Genomic DNA, 23,007 nt, shown 5'->3' with positions numbered 1-23,007 from the left:
CTTCCATGAATTACGAGAAAAGGATGGTCTGGCACAGACTTCGAGTACCGTAATAGTGTTATAAGAGTGTCAATAGAAATAAAGGTGGTGGAAAACCTCTCGAATCGTGGCAGTAGATAGCGTCTTAGCAAAGTCTGGAAAGGAGAACTGAGATTGTGGAGTCGTGGACGAGTCCCAGACAGAGCACCAGGTGTACCGGGCACGGAGTGGTCGTGCGGTTCTAGGTGCTACAGTCAGGAACCGCGTGACCGCTACGGTCGCAGGTTCGACTCCTGCCTTGGGCATGGATGTGTGTGATGTCCTTAGGTTAGTTAGATTTAAGTAGTTCTAAGTTCTAGGGGACTGATGACCACAGCAGTCAAGTCCCATAGTGCTCAGAGCCATTTGAACCATTTTTTGTACCGGGCATAGAACTGAACGCCAGGTCGCGGTTAGGCGCACCAGTTCGAAGGAAGAACGTCTCAGGAAGTTTCTAGTGGGAAAGGATCACAGACGGAACGCCAAGAAGCGACCATGGAGGCGCACCGGACGAAAACGGAACTACAGCTCGCGGTCAGATGCGCCGGGCCGAAGACTGTATGTCTCAGGGCGCTTTTAGTGGGGACAGACAGGAGATGAAACTCCCAGAACTGACCAAAGAAAGGAGAGGCAGTAGGCACAAATATTGGACCAGTTCCACTCATCTCACAGTTTAAGGTAGCACGCGATGACGAAAACGAGTCACGTTGTCGAAATACTCTGTAGCGGCAACGCCGATGTCCGGCAGAATAAATGACACCTCAAGACGTCGTTGTGACCACTACGCACCGGGAGACAGCGGGGATCTGACGCATTAAGTAATGTACATGAGTGGAACAGAGACAGAGGCGAATGTGGTATCATTTTAACGACGATACAGGCCGCAAATGGGGGAATCCGACGACATAAGGGACTTCGACAAAGTCCAGATGGCTCTTGCCCGGCGTCTGGGAATGGGCTTTCGGAAAAAGTGAACCCTGTCGGCTGCTCGCGTGGTGCTGTCATGAACGTCTACGGAAAGTGGTTGAAGAACGTTAAAATCACGATTAGGCGACAGGGTGTTGGACGTCACGCCTTATCACGTGACTTGGAAACTCCCCCCCCCCCCCCTGTAAATCTCGATAGACGATGATATGTGGGAGACCTGACAACAGAGTACAAGAGTTGCGCAGCACGCCGTTCAGCGCTTGTTGTTGAAGATGGGGCTCTGCAAGATACGACCCCTACGTGTTGACAAGTTGACCCAGTACGATTGCAGTGGATACGGTATGATCGAGAGTGGGCCGTGGATCAGCGGAAGCGTATTGGTACGTCGAGTGAACCACTTTACTTGTCACACTATGTGGATAGCTGCGTCCCGATATGCTGTTGTCCAGGCGAGATGCTGGCCGAAACAACCGCCACGCCACAAAGACAGGCTGTTGGTCGCAGTATTATGCTATGGGGAACATTCACCTGGATTTCAGTGGACCTGTAGCTGTAATCAAAAGCGCCATGAGAACTGTGCAACACATGAATACCAATTACGCACCATCTGCGTTCCCATTCGTGCTTGATGTCTTCCTCGATGGTGACGGCATCTTACAGCATGGTAACTGTCCGTGTCACAAGGCCAGAATCGTACTGTAGTGGTTTGAGGAACATGTTAGTGATCTCACATCGACGTCTCGGCCATCACATTTGCCTGATCTGAAACTGCTTGCACACATCTGGGATGCTATCAGGCGCCATCTCTGCGCCCATAGATAATCGGCCTGTAGTCTATAGCAATCGGTGACGTATGCTTGGACATCCGGCGACACAGACCTCCGGAAACCTACCAAGGACTCTAATCCATGGCAAGCAGAATCGCTGGGATTCCAAAGATGGACCAACACGCTATTAAACGTGTGATCATTACTTTTTGGCACATCTGCCACCTGTTTACTATTGTTTTGTTGTGGACTTCATTTTTTATTGTTCCTCTTTGAATTGAACTGAGACGGAAACGCTTATACAGCGCACCATTACTTAGATGACTGTACGAGCTTGCCAAAAAACAAATTGAGGCTTGGAGTGACCTCGAGTCTAATAGTGACTATACTGCTCTCCACCGTCTGACACGTCAGTAGTTTCATCTTTCTTTCGTGCATGGAATTAATACGTCAACTACGAGAGGCAGTTTTAATGTTCTGACTAATGTTTGTTACAGTGGTAGTAAAATCCTCAAAACTCAAAGTGAATAGCATTGGCGTTTAAATTAATGAAAATATTTTGTAAAAAATACGATTAAATATTTCTGAGCAAAGGCCTCCCCAGTTCATCAGTGCTCCATTATTTTTTTTTTCAACCTGTAGAATCATGTCCCGTCGTCAACGATGATCCACACTTCTTGTGTCAAGTAGAGATGTGAGTTCACATTATTTCTTTGTTAAACTTTTGGTACTGACTTATCAGGGCCTTTGTTGTGTTGGTCTGTTAGATACCTCCAGTTAATGTAGTAGTTCACATTTTCTTTGCACTAATGGTTGCGGTAATTTATAACGCTGCCATGTCCGCAGCTCGTGGTCGTGCGGTAGCGTTCTCGCTTCCGCGCCCAGGTTCCCGGGTTCGATTCCCGGCGGGGTCAGGGGTTTTCTCTGCCTCGTGATGACTGGGTGTTGTGTGGTGTGCTTAGGTTAGTTAGGTTTAAGTAGTTCTAAGTTCTGGGGGACTGATGACCATAGATGTTAAGTCCCAAAGTGCTCAGAGCCATTTGAACCATTTGAACGCTGCCATGGGAGCGGCATTGTCCTACCTCTCGTATATGATACATTGAGTCTTTCAGGTTGTCTACTTTATTATCTAACTTTGTCAACCGCTTTCTAATCATTTCATTTGTTGTGCCCATATGGAGTTTGTTATATAGATCAACCATTCTGGTGTTAACTGAATCTTCCGTCGGTTCTTGATCTTCCGTCGGTTCTTGATAGAACAACATTATAATAAATGAAAAGTGCTAGTTTGCTTTTACTCTAGAGTGAAATGCAAAACAAAAGTCCGCAGCTCATGGTCGTGCGGTAGCGTTCTCGCTTCCTGCGCCCGGGTTCCCGGGTTCGATTCCCGGCGGGGTCAGGGATTTTCTCTGCCTCGTGATGACTGGGTATTGTGTGCTGTCCTTAGGTTAGTTAGGCTTCAGTAGTTCTAAGTTCTAGGGGACTGATGACCATAGATGTTAAGTCCCATAGGGCTCAGGGCCATTTGAACCATTTGAACCAGAACAAAAGTAAACTAGAGCTTTTCATTCATTATTTTGGTATAACGGCTGGCAACAATTACCCATCGAAGTATCACATTTTGTACTACTTGGAGGCGATTTATCTGTGTTTGGCAAGCCATACTCCTAATGAATTGCTGGACAGCATTTCTGAAAGGACTGTGGTATTATACAGTCGTAATTTGGCTATGGTGCTTGGGTCAGAGCTTTTAAAAAAGGAGAAAAGTTTCTCAGCCATTCCAATAGCTTTGTTTCTAAGGTCTTCTTTATTTTTAAGGAGGAAGAATTGTCTGTCCTGGGTAACCCCCAAGTACGTCGCCTTAGCGCTTCATGTACTGTCTTGTCCATTCAGTCTCAGTGTAACAGGCATCTGCAGGCGTATTTTACTGAAGTAAATGGCAATCGTCTTAGCTGTGTTTAACCGTGATTTGTTAATCTTGCACCATGTCGCTGTAGCGTCGAGTTTTCTTGCAGTCGTCTGATACTGGTTCGGATGTGTCTTCCTGTGGTGAAGTAGGCCGTATCATCAGAAAACTGTGCTATTTGCACTCCAACAACTGTTGGCATTTCGTTGACATAAATATTGAATAATAAGGATGAGAGAACCGATACTTGGGGCAGCCGCGCTGTTGCCGGATGGGCGTCGGATGATTGGCCTTCGATTGTTGCTACCATTTTTCTATCTGTCGGGTAATTAACAATTAGTTTGATGTAACAAGTTGGAATTGGCATTTGTTATTCCAGTTTCCGGATTAGGTGTTCTCCCCAAAACCTGGTAATATGCTTTTACTACGTCAAGAAAAAGTGCAGCGGTGGCACTGGTTATCAAGCTTCTTTGTAACGTGTTCTGCTAGACGTAACAATTGCAGCTCTGCTGACAATTTCCGTTGAAAATCGCGTTGTTCTGCCCGAATTGTACCACCAGCCACTAGAGGTTCAAGGATACGCGAGTAGCTAATCCTTTCGAAGGTTTTGCTCATTCCGCTAAGGAGGTTAATAGGTCTGTAATTTGTAGCTATTGTTGCATCCTTCCATGGCGTTGGGATAGGCACTATTTTAGTGATTTTCCAGGATGTAAGAAAATAGTTTTGACTTTCCTGTATGCTTTCAAAAAAATGTTCAAATATGTGTGAAATCTTATGGGACTTAACTGCTAAGATCATCAGTCCCTAAGCTCACACACTAGGTAACCTTAATTATCCTAAGGACAAACACACACACCCATGCCCGAGGGAGGACCCGAACCTCCGCCGGGACCAAGCCGCACAGTCCATGACTGCAGTGCCTGCTGTACCCTTTCCTTCCTTTTTCCGATGTCTTCGCATTTTTCCTGTAGCCATTTCGTCTTAGCTTCCCTGCGCTTCCTATTTATTACATTCCTCAGCGACTTGTATTTCTCTATTCCAGAGTTTCCCGGAATATTTTTGTACTTCCTCCTTTCATCGATAAATTGAAGTATTTCTTCTGTTACCCATCGTTTCTTCGCAGTTACCTTCTTTGTACCTATGTTTTCCTTCCCAACTTCTGTAATGTCCCGTTTTAGAGATGTCCATTCCTCTTCAACTTTACTGTCTACTGAGCTACTCCTTATTGCTGTATCTATAGCCTTGGAGAACTTCAACTATATCTCGTCATTCCTTAGTACTTCCTTCTTTGCGTATTGATACTTCCTGGCTAATGTCTTAAACTTCAGCCTACACTTCATCACCACTATATTGTGATATGAGTTTATATCTGCTCCTGGGTACATCTTACAATCCAGTATTGATTACGGAATCTCTGTCTGACAATGATGTAATATAACTGAAATCTTCCCGTATCACCCGGCCTTTTCCAAGTGAACCACCTCCTATTGTGATTCCTGAACACAGTATTCACTATTACTAGCTGAAACGTGTTACAGAACTCAATTAGTCTGTCTCCTCGTTCACTCCTTGTCCCAAGCCCATATTCTCCTGTAACCTTTTCTTCTACTCCTTCCCCTAAAACTGCATTCAAGTTCCCCATGACTATTAGACTTTCATCCCCTTTACATGCTGTATTACCCTTTCAATATGCTCATACACTTTCTCTATCTCTTCATCTTCAGCTTGCGACGTCGGAATGTATACCTGAACTATCGTTGTCGGTGTTGGTTTGCTGTCGATTCTGATAAGAACAACCCTATCACTGAAATGTTCCCAGTAACACATTCTCTGCCCTACCTCCCTATTCATAACGAATCCTACTCCCGTTACAACATTTTCTGCTGCTGTTGGTATTACCTTATACTCATCTAACAATCTGACCAGAAATCCTTGTCTTGTTTCCATTTCACTTCACTGACACCTATTACATCTAGATTGAGCCTTTGCATTTCCCTTTTCAGATTTTCTAGTTCCCTACCACGTTGAAGCTTCTGACATTCCACGCACGCCCCGACTCGTAGAACGTTATCCTTTCGTTGATTATTCAGTCTTTTTCTCATGGTCGCCTCCCCCTTGGCTGTCCCCTTCTAGAGATCCGGATGAGGGACTATTTCGGAATCTTTTGACAATGGAGAGATCATCATGACACTTCTTCAATTACAGGCCACATGTCCTGTGGATACGCGTTACGTGTATTTAATGCAGTGATCTCCATTGCCTTTGCATCCTCATGCCGTTGATTCTTCCGTCTTTAGGGGCAGTTTCCCACCCTTGGACAAGAGAGTGCCCTGAACCTCTGTCCGCTCCTCCGCCCTCTTTGACAAGGCCGTTGGCAGAATGATGGTGACTTCTTATGCCGGAAGTCTTCGGCTGCCAATGCCTTCGGTGATATTAAAAGCAAGGGTGATAACATTAAGAGTTCAACTGGAATTCCACTGTTAAATGCAGAGGAGAGAGGGGATAGGTGGGAAGAGTACATTGAAAGCCTCTGTGAGGGGGGAAGATTTGTCTGATGTGAGAGAAGAAGAAACAGGAGTGGATTTAAAAGAGATAGGAGACCCAGTAGTGGAGTCAGATTTAAAAGAGCTTTGGAGGACTTGAGATCAAATAAGACAGAAGGGATAGATAACATTCCATCAGAATTTCTAAAATCATTGGGGGGAAGTGGCAGCAAAACGACTATTCACGTTGGTGTGTAGAATGTATGAGTCGGACGACATACCATCCGACTTTCGGAAAGGCATCATCCATACAATTCCGAAGATGGCAAGAGCTGACAAGTGCAAGAATCATCACACAATCAGCTTAACAGCTCATGCATCCAAGTTGCTTGCAAGAATAATATACCGAAGAATGGAAAAGAAAATTGAGGATGTGCTACTTGACGATCAGTTTGGTTTTGGGGAAAGGTTGGTTGGTTGGCTTGTGGGGTAAAGGGACCAGACTGCTACGGTCATCGGTCCCTTTGGGGAAAGGTAAAGGCACCAATTCTGACGTTGCGGTTAATGATGGAAGCAAGACTAAAGAAAAATCAAGACACGTTCATAGGATTTATCGAGCTAGAAAAAGCGTTCGACAATGTAAAATGGTGCAAGATGTTCGAAATTCTGAAAAAAGTGGGGGTAAGCCATAGGGAGAGACGGGACATATACAACATGTACAACAGCCAAGAGCGAACGACCGAGAACGAAGTGCTCGTATTAAAAAGGGTGTAAGACAAGGATGTAGCCTTTCGCCCCTACTCTTCAATCTGTACATCGAGGAAGCAATGGTGGAAATAAAAGAAAGGTTCAGGAGTGGAATTAAAATCCAAGGTGAAAGAATATCAATGATGATTTTGCTATCTTGAGTGAAAGTGTAGAAGAATTACATGATCTACTGAACGGAATCAAGAGTCTAATGAGTACAGAGTATGGACTGAGAGTAAATCGAAGAAAGACGAAGGTAATGAGAAGTAGTAGAAATGGGAACAGCGAGAACTTAACATCAGGATTGATGGTCACAAAGTAGATGAAGCAAAGGAATTATGCTACCTAGGCAGTAAAATAAGCAATGACGGGCGGACCAAGGTGGACATCAAAAGCAGACTAGCAATGGCAAACAGGACAATCCTGGCCAAGAGAAGTCTGCTAATACCAAATATCGGCCTTAATATGAGGAAGAAATTTCTGAGAATGTACGTCTGGAGTACAGTATTGTATGGTAGTGAAACATGGACTGTGGGAAAACCAGAACCGAAGAGAATCGAAGCATTTGAGATGTGGTGCTGCAGACGAATGTTGAAAATTAGATGGACTGATAAGGTAAGGAATGGGGAGGTTCTGCGCAAAATCGCAGAGGAAAGAAACATGAGGAAAACACTGATAAGGAGAAGGGACAGGATGATAGGACATCTTTTAAGTCATGAGGGAATGACTTCCATAGTACCAGAGGGAGCTGTAGAAGGCAAAAACTGTAGAGGAAGACAGAGGTTGGAATAAATCCAGAAAATAATTCAGAACGTAGGTTGCAAGTGCTACTCTGAGATGAAGGGGTTAGCACAGGAGAGGAATTCGTGGCGGGCCGCATCAAACCAGTCAAAGGACTGATGAAAAAAAAAAATGAAAAAAAAGTTGTTCAGGTGGCAACTATTGTAACTTGCCAAGAAAACCGCTCGTGCTGTTAACCAGTTAACAGCACGAGCTGTTTTCTTGGCAAGTTCTCCAACTGGAGTTCGCTTATTTTGTCAATGCCTGGCGTCTTACTCGCCTGTAGTTTCTTGATTCCCGTTCTTGCCTGACTTGGTGTAGTGAGTCTTGGACGCGATCTGTCGTCTGTTGCCATACTGCGGTTCACAAGCTGGTTAGACGTATATTCGCACTGTCTCTGGGCTACGTTTAATGGTTCCCTCAGTAAAATTACCTGCTGTTTGAAGGTCGTTGCAAATGTTTCCGCTTTGGTCAGTGGGTCTGCGGTTAGTCCCTGCGGGGTTTGGATTGGTTTTACTGAAGTTGGGTCGGTTCTTGTAGTTTTAACTAATTTCCATTCATCTTTTGTCTGGAGTAGGAGGGTGGACATCTTCTCTTCCCACTTTTACGTACACCATTTCAATAATCTTCGCCTAAGTTGCTTGCCGAGCCTGTGTAGCTGTCGGCGATAGGCCGAGTTCCTGGTTCGTTGCCACAGCTTCCGGGAGTGGTTCTTCCAAGTTCGCTGTTGTTCTGTGAGTGGTGAAAGTGGTTCGTTAGTAGGGTGTTCCGCAATATTCATCAGTTCTACCTGACATATGTGACCTTAAATTGGCCCTGTCTACACGCTAGGCTAGGTAGATTCTTTTCTAAGTTAGCTGATACCCTAACGTTACATCGTTGAAAAGAAGCCAGAACAACAACTTGCAGGGACAAAGGCATAGTAGGCACAACAGAACCTGGTCCACAGTTATTTGGACGTAACAGACCACATGCAAAACGCACCGCATCCTAGAAACTCTCAAGCGAGCCGCACTACGCCCCGGGCAGTGACATCCGTTTCTCTCCTATTTACAGCCTTCCTCCTTTCGCCCGTCTTGAAAATAATCACGTACTAAACATGCTGGTGCTGAGCTGAGAAGTGAGAAAGCGCGCTCGCAAGGCGCTTGGTCAGCTACGTAGCACTGAGCACGACCAGGCTGTTCCGCCAGGAGATTATCCCGGCACTTCCGTGGCGTGGGTATTTAATCAGGGGCGACACACGCAACGACGTTCAGAGAGTGTTTATTTTTCATTAAATATTTTACAGTATACGAAATACAGGGCTATTACAAATGATTGAAGCGATTTCATAAATTCACTGTAGCACCATTCATTGACATATGGTCACGACACACTACAGATACGTAGAAAAACTCATAAAGTTTTGTTCGGCTGAAGCCGCACTTCAGGTTTCTGTCGCCAGAGCGTTCGAGAGCGCAGTGAGACAAAATGGCGACAGGAGCCGAGAAAGCGTATGTCGTCCTTGAAATGCACTCACATCAGTCAGTCATAACAGTGCAATGACACTTCAGGACGAAGTTCAACAAAGATCCACCAACTGCTAACTCCATTCGGCGATGGTATGCGCAGTTTAAAGCTTCTTGATGCCTCTGTAAGGGGAAATCAACGGGTCGGCCTGCAGTGAGCGAAGAAACGGTTGAACGCGTGCGGGCAAGTTTCACGCGTAGCCCGCGGAAGTCGACGAATAAAGCAAGCAGGGAGCTAAACGTACCACAGCCGACGGTTTGGAAAATCTTACGGAAAAGGCTAAAGCAGAAGCCTTACCGTTTACAATAGCTACAAGCCCTGACACCCGATGACAGAGTCAAACGCTTTGAATTTTCGGCCCGGTTGCAACAGCTCATGTAAGAGGATGCGTTCAGTGCGAAACTTGTTTTCAGTGATGAAGCAACATTTTTTCTTAATGGTGAAGTGAACAGACACAATGTGCGAATCTGGGCGGTAGAGAATCCTCACACATTTGTGCAGCAAATTCGCAATTCACCAAAAGTTAACGTGTTTTGTGCAATCTCACGGTTTAAAGTTTACGGCCTCTTTTTCTTCTGCGAAAAAAACGTTACAGGACACGTGTATCTGGACATGCTGGAAAATTGGCTCATGCCACAACTGGAGACCGACAGCGCCGACTTCAACAGGATGGTGCTCCACCGCACTTCCATCACGATGTTCGGCATTTCTTAAACAGGAGATTGGAAAACCGATGGATCGGTCGTGGTTGAGATCATGATCAGCAATTCATGTCATGGCCTCCACGCTCTCCCGACTTAACCCCATGCGATTTCTTTCTGTGGGGTTATGTGAAAGATTCAGTGTTTAAACCTCCTCTACCAAGAAACGTGCCAGAACTGCGAGCTCGCATCAACGATGCTTTCGAACTCATTGATGGGGACATGCTGCGCCGAGTGTGGGAGGAACTTGATTATCGGCTTGATGTCTGCCGAATCACTAAAGGGGCACATATCGAACATTTGTGAATGCCTAAATAAACTTTTTGAGTTTCTGTGTGTGTGTGCAAAGCATTGTGAAAATATCTCAAATAATAAAGTTATTGTAATCGCTTCAATCATTTGTAATAACCCTGTACATTATGTGATTTTCTTGTTACAAATGATAACACTATAGATTGGCCGCGCGGAGTGGCCGCGCGGTTTGAGGCGACATGTCATCGATTACACGGCCTCTCCCGCCGGAGGTTCGAGTCCTTCGGGCATGGGTGTGTGTTGCTCTTAGCATAAGTTACTTTAAGTATTATGTCTAAGGACCGATGACCTCAGCAGTTTGGTCCATTAGGAATTCACACACACACTATAGACTGAAATACACTAAAATACGAACAAAACTCGTTTTACTGACAGAATTTGTGACTTACGTAACTACAGCAAATGTATCCTTCTGCAAATTTCTCTGTCTACTTAAGCACCTTTACCGCTAATCAGTTACATCAATTACTAGCAGAAAATTTAGTTTATTTTTCTCGAAAGAACGCATTTCACTACATAGAGATATTGTTTTATCTGAAACAAATACTTTATTTCATCGACAGTTGGCCAGTTACACCATCTTGGCTATTATCGGGCGACATCATAGATGCTTTTTTATAAGCTTTCGTTTGTCAGTGTGGAAATACAAAACATGTTGACAAATGGAACCATATAACGGTTCAGTGAGTTAGTGTTTGTTTTAAATAATAGAAAAAAAAAAACAGATGAGTAGGGTTCCCACTCGGAGAGTTCCGTAAAAACTTAATTGTTGTTGTTGTGGTCTTCAGTCCCGAGACTGGTTTGATGCAGCTCTCCATGCTACTCTATCCTGTGCAAACTTCTTCATCTCCCAGTACCTACTGCAACATACATCCTTCTGAATCTCCTTAGTGTATTCATCTCTTGGTCTCCCCCTACGATTTTTACCCTCCACGCTGCCCTCCAATACTAAATTGGTGATCCCTTGATGCCTCAGAACATGTCCTACCAACCGATCCCTTCTTCTGGTCAGGTTGTGCCACAAACTTCTCTTCTCCCCAATCCTATTCAATACTTCCTCATTAGTTATGTGATCTACCCATCTAATCTTCAGCATTCTTCTGTAGCACCACATTTCGAAAGCTTCTATTCTCTTCTTGTCCAAACTATTTACCGTCCATGTTTCACTTCCATACATGGCTACACTCCATACAAATACTTTCAGAAATGACTTCCTGACACTTAAATCTATACTCGATGTTAACAAATTTCTGTTCTTCAGAAACGCTTTCCTCGCCATTGCCAGTCTACATTTTATATCCTCTCTACTTCAACCATCATCAGTTATTTTGCTCCCCAAATAGCAAAACTCCTTTACTACTTTAAGTGTCTCATTTCCTAATCTAATACCCTCAACATCACCCAACTTAATTCGACTACATTCCATTATCCTCGTTTTGCTTTTGTTGATGTTCATCTTATATCCTCCCTTCAAGACACCGTCCATTCCGTTCAACTGCTCTTCCAAGTCCTTTGCTGTCTCTGACAGAATTACAATGTCATCGGCGAACCTCAAAGTTTTTATTTCTTCTCCATGGATTTTAATACCTACTCCGAATTTTTCTTTTGTTTCCTTTACTGCTTGCTCAATATACAGATTGAATAACATCGGGGAGAGGCTACAACCCTGTCTTACTCCCTTCCCAACCACTGCTTCCCTTTCATGTTCCTCGACTCTTATAACTGCCATCTGGTTTCTGCACAAATTGTAAATAGCCTTTCGCTCCCTGTATTTTACCCCTGCCACCTTTAGAATTTGAAAGAGAGTATTCCAGTCAACATTGTCAAAAGCTTTCTCTAAGTCTACAAATGCTAGAAACGTAGGTTTGCCTTTCCTTAATCTTTCTTCTAAGATAAGTCGTAAGGTCAGTATTGCCTCACGTGTTCCAACATTTCTACGGAATCCAAACTGTTCTTCCCCGAGGTCGGCTTCTACTAGTTTTTCCATTCGTCTGTAAAGAATTCGTGTTAGTATTTTGCAGCTGTGGCTTATTAAACTGATTGTTCGGTAACTTTCACATCTGTCAACACCTGCTTTCTTTGGGATTGGAATTATTATATTCTTCTTGAAGTCTGATGGTATTTCGCCTGTTTCATACATCTTGCTCACCATATGGTAGAGTTTCTTCAGGACTGGCTCTCCCAAGGCCGTCAGTAGTTCCAATGGAATGTTGTCTACTCCCGGGGCCTTGTTTAGACTCAGGTCTTTCAGTGCTCTGTCAAACTCTTCACGCAGTATCGTATCTCCCATTTCATCTTCATCTAAATCCTCTTCCATTTCCATAATATTGTCCTCAAGTACATCGCCCTTGTATAGACCCTCTATATACTCGTCCCACCTTTCTGCTTTCCCTTCTTTGCTTAGAACTGGGTTTCCATCTGAGCTCTTGATTCCTTATGCTCTCCCTGAAACTCTGTACAACCTCTGGTTCTTTCAGTTTATCCAGGTCCCATCTCCTTAAATTCCCACCTTTTTGCAGTTTCTTCAGTTTTAATCTACAGGTCATAACCAATAGATTGTGGTCAGAGTCCACATCTGCCCCTATCTATATATAAATAGATCGTCCATCCCAGGAATTAAGGATCTCGATGATTTTTGTGTGTTATTGATATCGATACTGAGAAGGTATCGCTTCTGGGAATCCCAAGACTTTCGAGAATGGTCTAATTTTAAGCTGAAATTTTTGTGTCATTTTGCATTCGCTGTTGTACTTTTCCATTTATTTCATCAATGCTATGCTAACTCGCCAGGGCAGCCGAGAGCGCTACTGCGCTGCTTCCTGGACTCGGGTAGGCGCGCCGGCCCCAGATCGAATCCGCCCGGCGGATTAACGACGTGGGCCGGTGTGCCGGCCAGCCTGCATGTGGTTTTTAGGCAGTTTTCCACATCCCGCTAGGTGAATACTGGGCTGGTCCCCACGTTCCGCCTCAGTTACACACGTCGTAGACATCTGAAACATGTCCGCACTATTTCACGCTTTACAGTGGACGCAGACAGTTGGGGTACACTGGTTCCATCCTGGGATGGGCGGGAAGGGGGGGGGGGGGGCTACGGAGTAGCGGCAGGAAGGGCATCCGGTCATCCCTAAAACTAACATTGCCAAATGCGTTGTAACCACGCCGACCATGTGATCACTGCGGGACTATGGCGTAAGCGAAAGAAAGACAGTACGATTAAGTGCTATGCTAACTGGAAATTACAAATGTGTTGCGTTTGCTTCTCTCGTTCCTGTTGCGATTACTGGTGAGATTTGACGGCAGTCTGCACAGAAGGAAATGGTACAACCGGCCACAGACCTGTTCTGCTCTGTGAAACGCTTCAGCGGATATTTTATGGGATACCAGAACCTCATCCCAAACAATGGAAATGCAGTCCTGCATCAGTCACCACGATACTGTCCGCCCCGGTAGCTGAGTGGTCAGCGCGACAGAATGTCAATTCCAAGGGCCCGGGTTAGATTCCCGGCTGGCTCGGAGATTTTCTCCGCTCCGGGACTGGGTGTTGTGTTGTCCTAATCATCATCATTTCATTCCCATCGACGCGCAACTCGCCGAAGTGGCGTCTAATCTAAAGACTTGCACCCGGCGAACGGTCTACCCGACGGGAGGCCTTAGCCACACGACGACAACAACCACTATACTTTGTTTTGAAATATTGTAGATGTTGTACACATCATAGGCATAGAGTGTCAGGGAAATTCTGAATGTAGAATGAAAACTGTGTAAAGGACCAGTGGTGTTATCGTCGGCGTGGTGCGGTAGTTTGGCAGCCTTACGCCTATCACCGCTAGATGGGAAAGCATCGTTCCCATAGCGGCAAGAGATTTCAGTTCATCGTTGCTCAGCGAATTAGAACGAAATATTTATAAATGATATATACAAATCTTGCTTATGAATCACTCTGCCTACTGCTAAAAATCAGATCAAATTCACTACAGTAGTTCCTGAGATTTGTGATGGACTACGAATGCAGTGTACCTTTGTAACGGTAAAAAATATTTTTGTGTGATGTAATAACAAAATTAACAGTTTTCTGATTTTTTCCTTTACTAGTATTGTGAAACCTTACTCACTGCCAAATTTTATGATTCTACAAAAACTGGAAATGCCCTATAGTTTATTATGAGTGAGTTTGCGACTATCATAAAATTTTCATATCTACTAATTGCATTGACCTAGGAACTTTAACTTTTTACACCGCAAAGGGACCCTAAACGTAAGTGACATACATTTGAATTTGATGTCTCTACCCATTCACGAGGAAAAAAGGTCTTAACACGTGGATAGACAGACAAAAAACACCAAAAAATATATTTTATGGGATATAATTTCAGATTAACAATTTTCGGATTTTTTATTGTATTTACACAGCGAAACCTTGCTACTGGCTAAATTTCATGATTCTAGATCAAAGGGAAGTACCATAAAGGTTTTGATGAATGAGTTTGCGAATGTCAAAATATGTAACCTAAATGGCCGTATCCTTTGACTGCAATGGCCTAGAAGCTTAATTTTTACACCTTGATATTCGGCATAAATTTCAGCTTGACACTTCTATCCACTCCCTAGAAAACGGGGTCTTAACAGGCAGGTGGACGCACCAACGGACAATAAACAGATATTACATGCGTTCCGTTAATACCTATTGAGGTAGGGACTTTAAAAAGGCCACTTCCCGTTTATTGTCAGATATAATCCAGTAAACCTCATTTCGCACAGGGTCTTGTGCAAAACATCTTTCTAACGTGGAAAATTAATATTTGATATTTGCAGCAAAAGGAATTTCTTTTAACATTTGCACGTTTTTTATCGATATGAAAGTCCTCATCGTTTGTCAAAAGATCGACTATTCGAAACTTTCTATAATGTCACGGTCGCTATTTTAATGGTGGTTTTTAATTTATTATTATTTTTTATTTTTATTATTTTGTTTTGAAATTATTATTTAATTTTATATTATTCTGGCTTTGGCTAACTGAATCTTCAATTAAATCAAGAAAAACTGCGTACTTGAAAAATCATGTAAAAACATTTTTTTAAATATTAAAATTGGAATTTAAATACCACCATCATGATTCATATCTTTTTTTTTTAGCTAGGCACGTCTACCGGGATTGTCTGTTGGCGCATATAATTTTGGGACGTGATATACGCCTAAAAACCATCAGATTTTGTTTTGTGAAAAGCGAAACTTTAGATGCAGGTTCTATTCTGAAGACAAACCAAACTTATTGCACTGATTGGTGCCGTTAATACGCGATCATTCACTAACAGACATCCCCATACAACCAAGCCACATTTAACTATCGAATTCATGAAAACAGCTGAGGAAAAAAGGTATGATTAGTCGTAATAACAAACACAATGATATTAAACAGTTATTATTATGCAAAATAAGCACAAATAACAAAACCTCTACATAAAGTTGGACATGCAATAATTTGTTGACCGTACCAGACAATGGCTGACTAGGACGAGAGAGAACAAAATGTTGCCGGTATTTGTTCACTTAAAATTACACAGATAATAGAATTACAGAGATATTAATTTCATTGTAATCGCAATGTCTATTAAGCATCGATAAAATCGTCTCAGTGCTACTGCGCGAAAACACAGTCACGAAATCCGCTAACACTTGTTGGGGGAACATTTCAGTTCCTGGCAACATCCTTTACATTCTTCCTCGGTGATTCCAGTAACCATATCGTTTATTTTGGCGTTCCCTTTAGAAGTAACCCATCGTTCCAGCTCTCTGATAATGAATCCTCATACCTCCCCATATGGAAGGCTGAGCCATCTTCTGTGCTAATGAAATAGCGCACTCGCTGATCACAGCTAAGTCCCTAATTAAGTTAACTAACTAAGTTAAATGTGTGAGGAAATTTCTGGAAAAGGTATGAAGTTCAGGGAAAAATGTAAGAGTATTTGTGTATGCTAAGTATTTATACACCAATCCTTGATTTAAGTACCAACATACTTATCGTTGTTAATACAAATGCATTTTATTCTTAAGACAGACGCAATAAGAGCGTTGTTTGGGTACTCTTACCTCCATAGGAGGATAAGAGTATGCATTCAGCTGGGCAAAAGATTGCTTTTGAAATCTTCAATATTGATGACAGAGAAAGGTCTAACACTTTCATAAACGGCAAAATATTCAAGCTAACATTCTTTACACTTATCACCCTGCATCCACGCATCTGGGCAAATGCAGTTTATCGAGATATGTTTTCTGAGGAACTATGACTCACCAACGTTAATGATACTGCACTCACATAGTCAGTTCATACGTATGATTTCAGAAATCTGCACAGAGCGTTGATGCCACATCAAATATAACGACGTTGACAAATTTGATGTTGCTGAACACAGACTGATAAACACACGATTATTTTGATAAACAGAAATCTTATCCCATGCATCTACCTACAGGGATTCTGTCGTCAAAGAAACCGTTAAACCGTTGAGATCAGAATGTTCAGCAACATCTTTAGACGTGATAGCACCCAGCATTTCATGCTGGAAGGATACAGAAATAAAATAATATAATAACGAAGAAATAATTGAATCAACATTGCTAGTAATAGTCCTCCGTTACAGATATCAACATAATTTCTGACAGTATATGGAGGACCCGTGGCTTCATAACGTTTCCATAAAAAAATTGTGCCAACAAAATAAAGAACCATACGACCTATTCGCTGTGATGAATGGCAGCTTGCTGTAAATGCGAAAAAATGTAGGCTAATACAGATGAATAGGAAAAATAACCGTGTAAAGTTCGAATAATTGTTGGTGTACTGCTTGTCACAGTCACGAAGAGTAAATAACGTTGCAAACTACGAATTGGTATGGTCACGTTAAGGTCGGTAATAGGGGAGGCAAATAGTAGACTTCGGTTTAGAACTTTAGGGAAATGTAGCTCATCTATGGAGGAGATGACGAATAGAGCCATTCTTGAGTAATGTTCGAGTGAGGAATTCGTATCAGATCGGATTAAAGGAAGACAGCAAAGCAATTCAGAAGTGTGCTGCTAGATTTGTTACTGTTAGCTTCGATCAATAAGCGAGTGTGGCGGAGATGCTTCATTACTTCAAACGGGAATCTCTGGAGGGAAGCCGACGTTCTTTTCGAGAAACCCTGTTGAGAAATGAATAGTTCATTCCTGTTAGCTGCTTATAGTGTATTATGCTATCGTATTATAAGCTTATTTCGCGTTATTGCCAGTTTCTTGTACAACCTGCAATAATTACACAGAGTACAGACGTCATCAATTAGATGGTAGTTTACAAAGGTATACTTATTTTAAGTTTTTCATTTATATACTGCATCTGTGACTGGTCGCTGTGCTCCTAGTGTCTGATATTACAAACAATTATGTGTTTTTCATAAGATTTGACAGTGGGTTCTATTTTGACAGCTTATTAATTTGATACAGTTTTACTTACATTAAGTTGTTATAACGTATTTAGCTATATACTGGATTTCTATGCGCTCCTAATTTTCTTGCTGTCTTATATTTTGAATCATTACGTATTTTTTGTAATATTTGACAGCTGCTTCTACATTGACAGCCTTACAGCTTGATCCAGAGACGCTGTTTGTGCACACTGTTTAAACATACAACATCTCTGGATCAAGCTGTAAGGTTGTCAATATAGAAACAGCTGTCGAACATTGCAAAAAATACATAATTTTTCACAATATAAGACAGCCAGAAAATAGCGACGAGACAGAGCTGCAGTATGTACATACGTTATGAACAACTTAACGTAAGTACACCTTTGTACATATTCTATGTAAACTACCATCTACTTGACGACATGAATACTATGTATAATGACTGTACGTCGCACTATAAAAAGGCAAAACGCCGAAATAAGCATAGAGTACGAACGAATAATAAAATCTAACCAAGTAACAGGAATTGACTATTCATTAAAATATCGTACTGTAACCCATATTGCGCTGCAGGCTCTACGATGCCGAATCTATTGAGAAAATATAGAGAATCTATCTTTACGGCTGACTGCAGAACGATTCTACTGCCGCCAACATTCATTTCACTTCAAGATCCTCCGAGAGAAGATGAGGGAAACTTGGGCTCGTACGCAGGTATATTGATAGTCGCTGTTCCCTCGCCCCACCTGCGAGTGAAACAGGAAGGGAAGTAGAGGAAGTCATCGAATAAATCCGCATAACATATATCCTAGACTTCGGAGTTGATTCGCTTATCGCTAATTCCTTGGCATCAGCTGTACTGGGTATAGCTCTAATACCCAATAGTGACATACGAAAATTTGTGCCGGATCGAGAATCGAAACCGAATTCCCAGCTCATCGCGGTCGGTCCCCTTAACCACTTCGCCTCCCCGGGCCGACGCAAACTTCCGTATGTCACACCGTCTACATCCTGTTATCACAGTCCATTAAATTCATCATTTAATTCTCGCCACATTACTTGGATTCCCGCAACAGGGAGAATGAGCCAACGAGGACTCGAGACCAGTGCTGTTATCATCGCGTACCCGTCTGAATGAACGAGCACTGTTGAAGATAAAGGAAATTCGGGTTCGACTCCCTGACCGGCAAAAAAAGTTCGTTATGTTACTATTTGGTAGTAGATATCTACCTAAAACAGCTGATGCCTAAGATATCACATTCAGCGAATTAATTTCGAAGTATTTCGTACAGTTGTGGTTCGTGAACAGTGTCTGTTCTTTCAGACATACATGAGCAAATTTATCCAAGAGACAGTTTAAAAAATAACGAAACTGTACTAGTAGCGTCTGGAATGTAAGATGATAATGAATCAGCTGCAGCTATAGTTGTAAAACTACCGTAAACTACCATAAGTAAGTGTAGACTGCGGTAGTTTTCCTAGTAGGTTTGGTCACTTAAGGTCGTATCCACTTTACCTCTACGTTGGATGTTTTACATACCTTGGGTGTTACCTCATAACGATAGCTTTCTTTACGTACGCCAGCAGTGTACTACTAGATTCCCCTAGGAACCGAAAGCGGCGAACAGGCTACAAACTGAATAAGGATATATAAACGAATCTTTTTTTTTCTTTTGCGTAGTTATCCTCCTGCCTTTTACTTAAGAATATCGCTGACCTCAATTTGCAGTAGGATTTTGGAGCATATACTGTACTCGGACATTATGAATCACATTGAATAAAATGACTTATTGATACATAACCAACACGGAGTCATAAAACATCGTTCTTGTGCAACACAACTAGCTCTTTATTCCAATGAAGTAATGAGTGCTGTCGACAATGGATCTCAGATCGATTCTATATTCCTAGATTTCCAGAAGCCTTTTGATACCGTTCCTCACATGCGACTATTAATCAAATTGCTTGCATATGGAGTATCGTCTCAGTTGTGTGACTGGATTCGTGATTTCCTCTCAGAGAAGTAACAGTTCGTAGTGATAGATGGTAAATAATCGAGTAGAACAGAAGTGATATCAGGCGTTCCGCAAGGTAGTGTCGTAGGCCCTTTCGACTAAATACCTAGGAACTACAATTACGAGCAACTTAAATTGGAAAGGCCATATAAACAATTATTGTGGGGAAGGCCAAACAAAGACTGCGCTTTGTTGGCAGAACACTTAGAAGATGCGACAAACCCACTAAAGAGACAGCCTACATCACACTTGTCCGTCCTCTGCTGGAATATTTCTGCGCGGTATGGGATCCTTACCAGGTAGGATTGACGGAGGACATCAAAAAAGTGCAAAGATGGGCAGCTCGCTTCGTGTTATCGCGCAATAGGGGTGAGAGTGTCACTGATATGATATGCGAGTTGGGGTGGGAGTCACCGAAACAAAGGTGGTTTTCTTTGCGGCGGGATCTATTTACGAAATTTCAATCACCAACATTATCTTCCGAATGCGTAAATATTTTGTTGACACCCACCACCGTAGGGAGAAACGATCGTCATAATAAAATAAGAGAAATCAGAGCTCGAACGGAAAGATTTAGGTGTTCCTTTTTCCCACGCGTCATTCGAGAGTGGAATGGTAGAGAAGTAGTACGAAAATGGCTCGATGAACCCTGTGCCAGGCACTTAAGTGTGAATTTCACAGTAACCATGTAGATGTAGATGTAGATGTAAACGGTATTTATAGCAAAACTGAAATTGTCGATGTTTAATTCAGGTTTTATTCGAATACTCTTGATTGTTAACGTGAAACAGAGGAAAGTTGTAGTAAAAATAATTGAAAACAATACAGATTTCTCATACGGCGCTAGAAAATGCAATTACTTCAACATAAATACAATATAAAAAAATGCAAAACAAAAATATATCAAATGTCGCTACAAAACTTCGACGAACTTATATAAAAGCTTTCGCATCTATGGATAATATCAGGGAAATCTTGTCTTTAATCATGATAGAGAACGTTCTGTTGAGAACAAAATAACAACAACAATAATATACTTTTTAATGTTTGTGCATGTAAACTGTAATTGCAGAAAAATTAACTGTTTCGGCTGCTTAGAAGCACAGGAGTTACACGATCGACTAGTTTTTATTACTTATGAAACGCAATTTATATTCAGTAAGAGTATAAAATGAACAATGAACGAAAAATGAATAATGTGCAGCTCTAATTATATGCAAAACAAACGAACAAACAAAAACGAAATGGTTCAAATGGTTCTGAGCACTATGGGACTCAACTTCTGAGGTCATTAGTCCCCTAGAACTTAGAACTAGTTAAACCTAACTAACCTAAGGACATCACAAACATCCATGCCCGAGGCAGGATTCGAACCTGCGACCGTAGCGGTCTTGCGGTTCCAGACTGCAGCGCCTTTAACCGCACGGCCACTTCGGCCGGCAACAAAAACGACAAAGAGAAGTTGTCAGATCCCAGTTCCTGTCATACACATTTATATATGTTTCTTTCCCTTCCATTTCTACCAGTGCTAATGGTAATCCTTACATTTACTACATTATTAGATCGTTTGTGTGGTGTAGCAAAACCGGTGAACCGTAGTTTTGGTAGAACGCAACTGCCGTTACGGCAACAGTAGCTGCCAGGAGCCTATAGACTGGTACTCACAAACGTAGCGAGCCGCATGTCTTGTGGTGAGGCGTGCGTACTGCGTGGCTGCTGCGAGGCGTGTGCGGAGGCCGGCGCGTGCCCCATCTTTATAGCCACTCCGCCCCCGCCGCCGCCGCCGCCGCCTCCACCCCCACGGGGCGTCAGCCGGGCGCCTCTCGCCGCCCGCCTTTTTGCAGGCCGCTCACCGCCCGACAACAATACGAGAGGAGAGCACGGCGGAGAGCGCGTGTTTTTCGGAGCGCGGCGCGCGGCGAGAGTGGCCATCGCCGGCTCGGATGTCCGCGGGCTGCCGGTCGCTGTGCAATGCGAGCTCCGCCGGTGTCGATGCTTCTAGCGGAGCACCGGGTTACCCACTTGTCTGTTCACTTTGTGGCCGTGATTCACAAGTGCACCGATAGGCAACTCGCAGTACGAAGGAAACACCGCGTAATACAAGGTCTTTCAAAAACATTCATCCGAAAAAAAATGGCTCTGAGCACTATGGGACTTAACATCTGTGGTCATCAGTCCCCTAGAACTTAAACCTAACTAACCTAAGGACATCACACACATCCATGCCCGAGGCAAGATTCGAACCTGCGAGCGTAGCGGTCACGCGGTTCCAGACTGAAGCGCCTAGAACCGCACGGCCACAACGGCCGGCCCATTCATCCGATTTCATGAGAAAGTACTTACTATATGAATTAAGGGGAGTGTCGTAGGACCGTTGCTATTCACAATATACATAAATGACCTTGTGGATGACATCGGAAGTTCACTGAGGCTTTTTGCGGATGATGCTGTGGTATACCGAGAGGTTGTAACAATGGAAAATTGTACTGAAATGCAGGAGGATCTGCAACGAATTGACGCATGGTGCAGGGAATGGCAATTGAATCTCAATGTAGACAAGTGTAATGTGCTGCGAATACATAGAAAGAAAGATCCCCTATCATTTAGCTACAGTATAGCAGGTCAGCAACTGGAAGCAGCTAATTCCACAAATTTTCTGGGAGTAGCCATTAGGAGTGATTTAAAATGGAATGATCATATAAAGGTGATCGTCGGTAAAGCAGATGCCAGACTGAGATTCATTGGAAGAATCCTAAGGAAATGCAATCCGAAAACAAAGGAAGTAGGTTACAGTACGCTTGTTCGCCCACTGCTTGAATACTGCTCAGCAGTGTGGGATGCGTACCAGATAGGGTTGATAGGAGAAATAGAGAACATCCAACGGAGATCAGCGCGCTTCGTTACAGGATCATTTAGTAATCGCGAAAGCGTTACGGAGATGATAGATAAACTCCAGTGGAAGACTCTGCAGGAGAGACCCTCAGTAGCTCGGTACGGGCCTTTGTCAAAGTTTCGAGAACATACCTTCACCGAAGAGTCAAGCAGTATATTGCTCCCTTCTACGTATATCTCGCGAAGAGACCATGAGGATAAAATCAGAGAGATTAGAGCCCACACAGAGGCATACAGACAATCCTTCTTTCCACGAACAATACGAGACTGGAATAGAAGGGAGCACCGATAGAGGTACTCAAGGTACCCTCCGCCACACACCGTCAGTTGGCTTGCGGAGTATCGATGTAGATGTAGATGTAGAAGACAAAATGTGATGTACGTTTTAACCTTTTACCTTGGCTCAAGTTATAAGTCTCGAAGAAAATAGATACCAGCAGCCGCAATTTTATTAATTATTTTATTTAGTTACCAGTTTCGGTGCCTCATTGACACCATCTTGAGGCCCCT

General features: G+C 43.0%; 1 protein-coding gene across 1 annotated transcript in view; it reads right to left on the bottom strand.

The window, feature by feature from the left end:
• Window positions 1-21,320, bottom strand: part of LOC126187898 (uncharacterized) — a 61,210-nt gene extending 39,890 nt beyond the window's left edge. The window contains exon 1 of the mRNA XM_049929249.1: window positions 21,271-21,320. Within this exon, the coding sequence (XP_049785206.1) occupies window positions 21,271-21,288 (18 nt within the window). The 5' untranslated portion in view covers window positions 21,289-21,320. The remainder of the gene's footprint in view (window positions 1-21,270) is intronic.
• Between the last annotated feature and the right edge of the window lie 1,687 nt (window positions 21,321-23,007).

This window comes from Schistocerca cancellata, chromosome 5, assembly GCF_023864275.1.
Source record: "Schistocerca cancellata isolate TAMUIC-IGC-003103 chromosome 5, iqSchCanc2.1, whole genome shotgun sequence".
Classification (NCBI taxonomy): Eukaryota; Metazoa; Arthropoda; class Insecta; order Orthoptera; family Acrididae; genus Schistocerca; species Schistocerca cancellata.
This window is presented reverse-complemented; position numbering and strand designations above follow the sequence as displayed.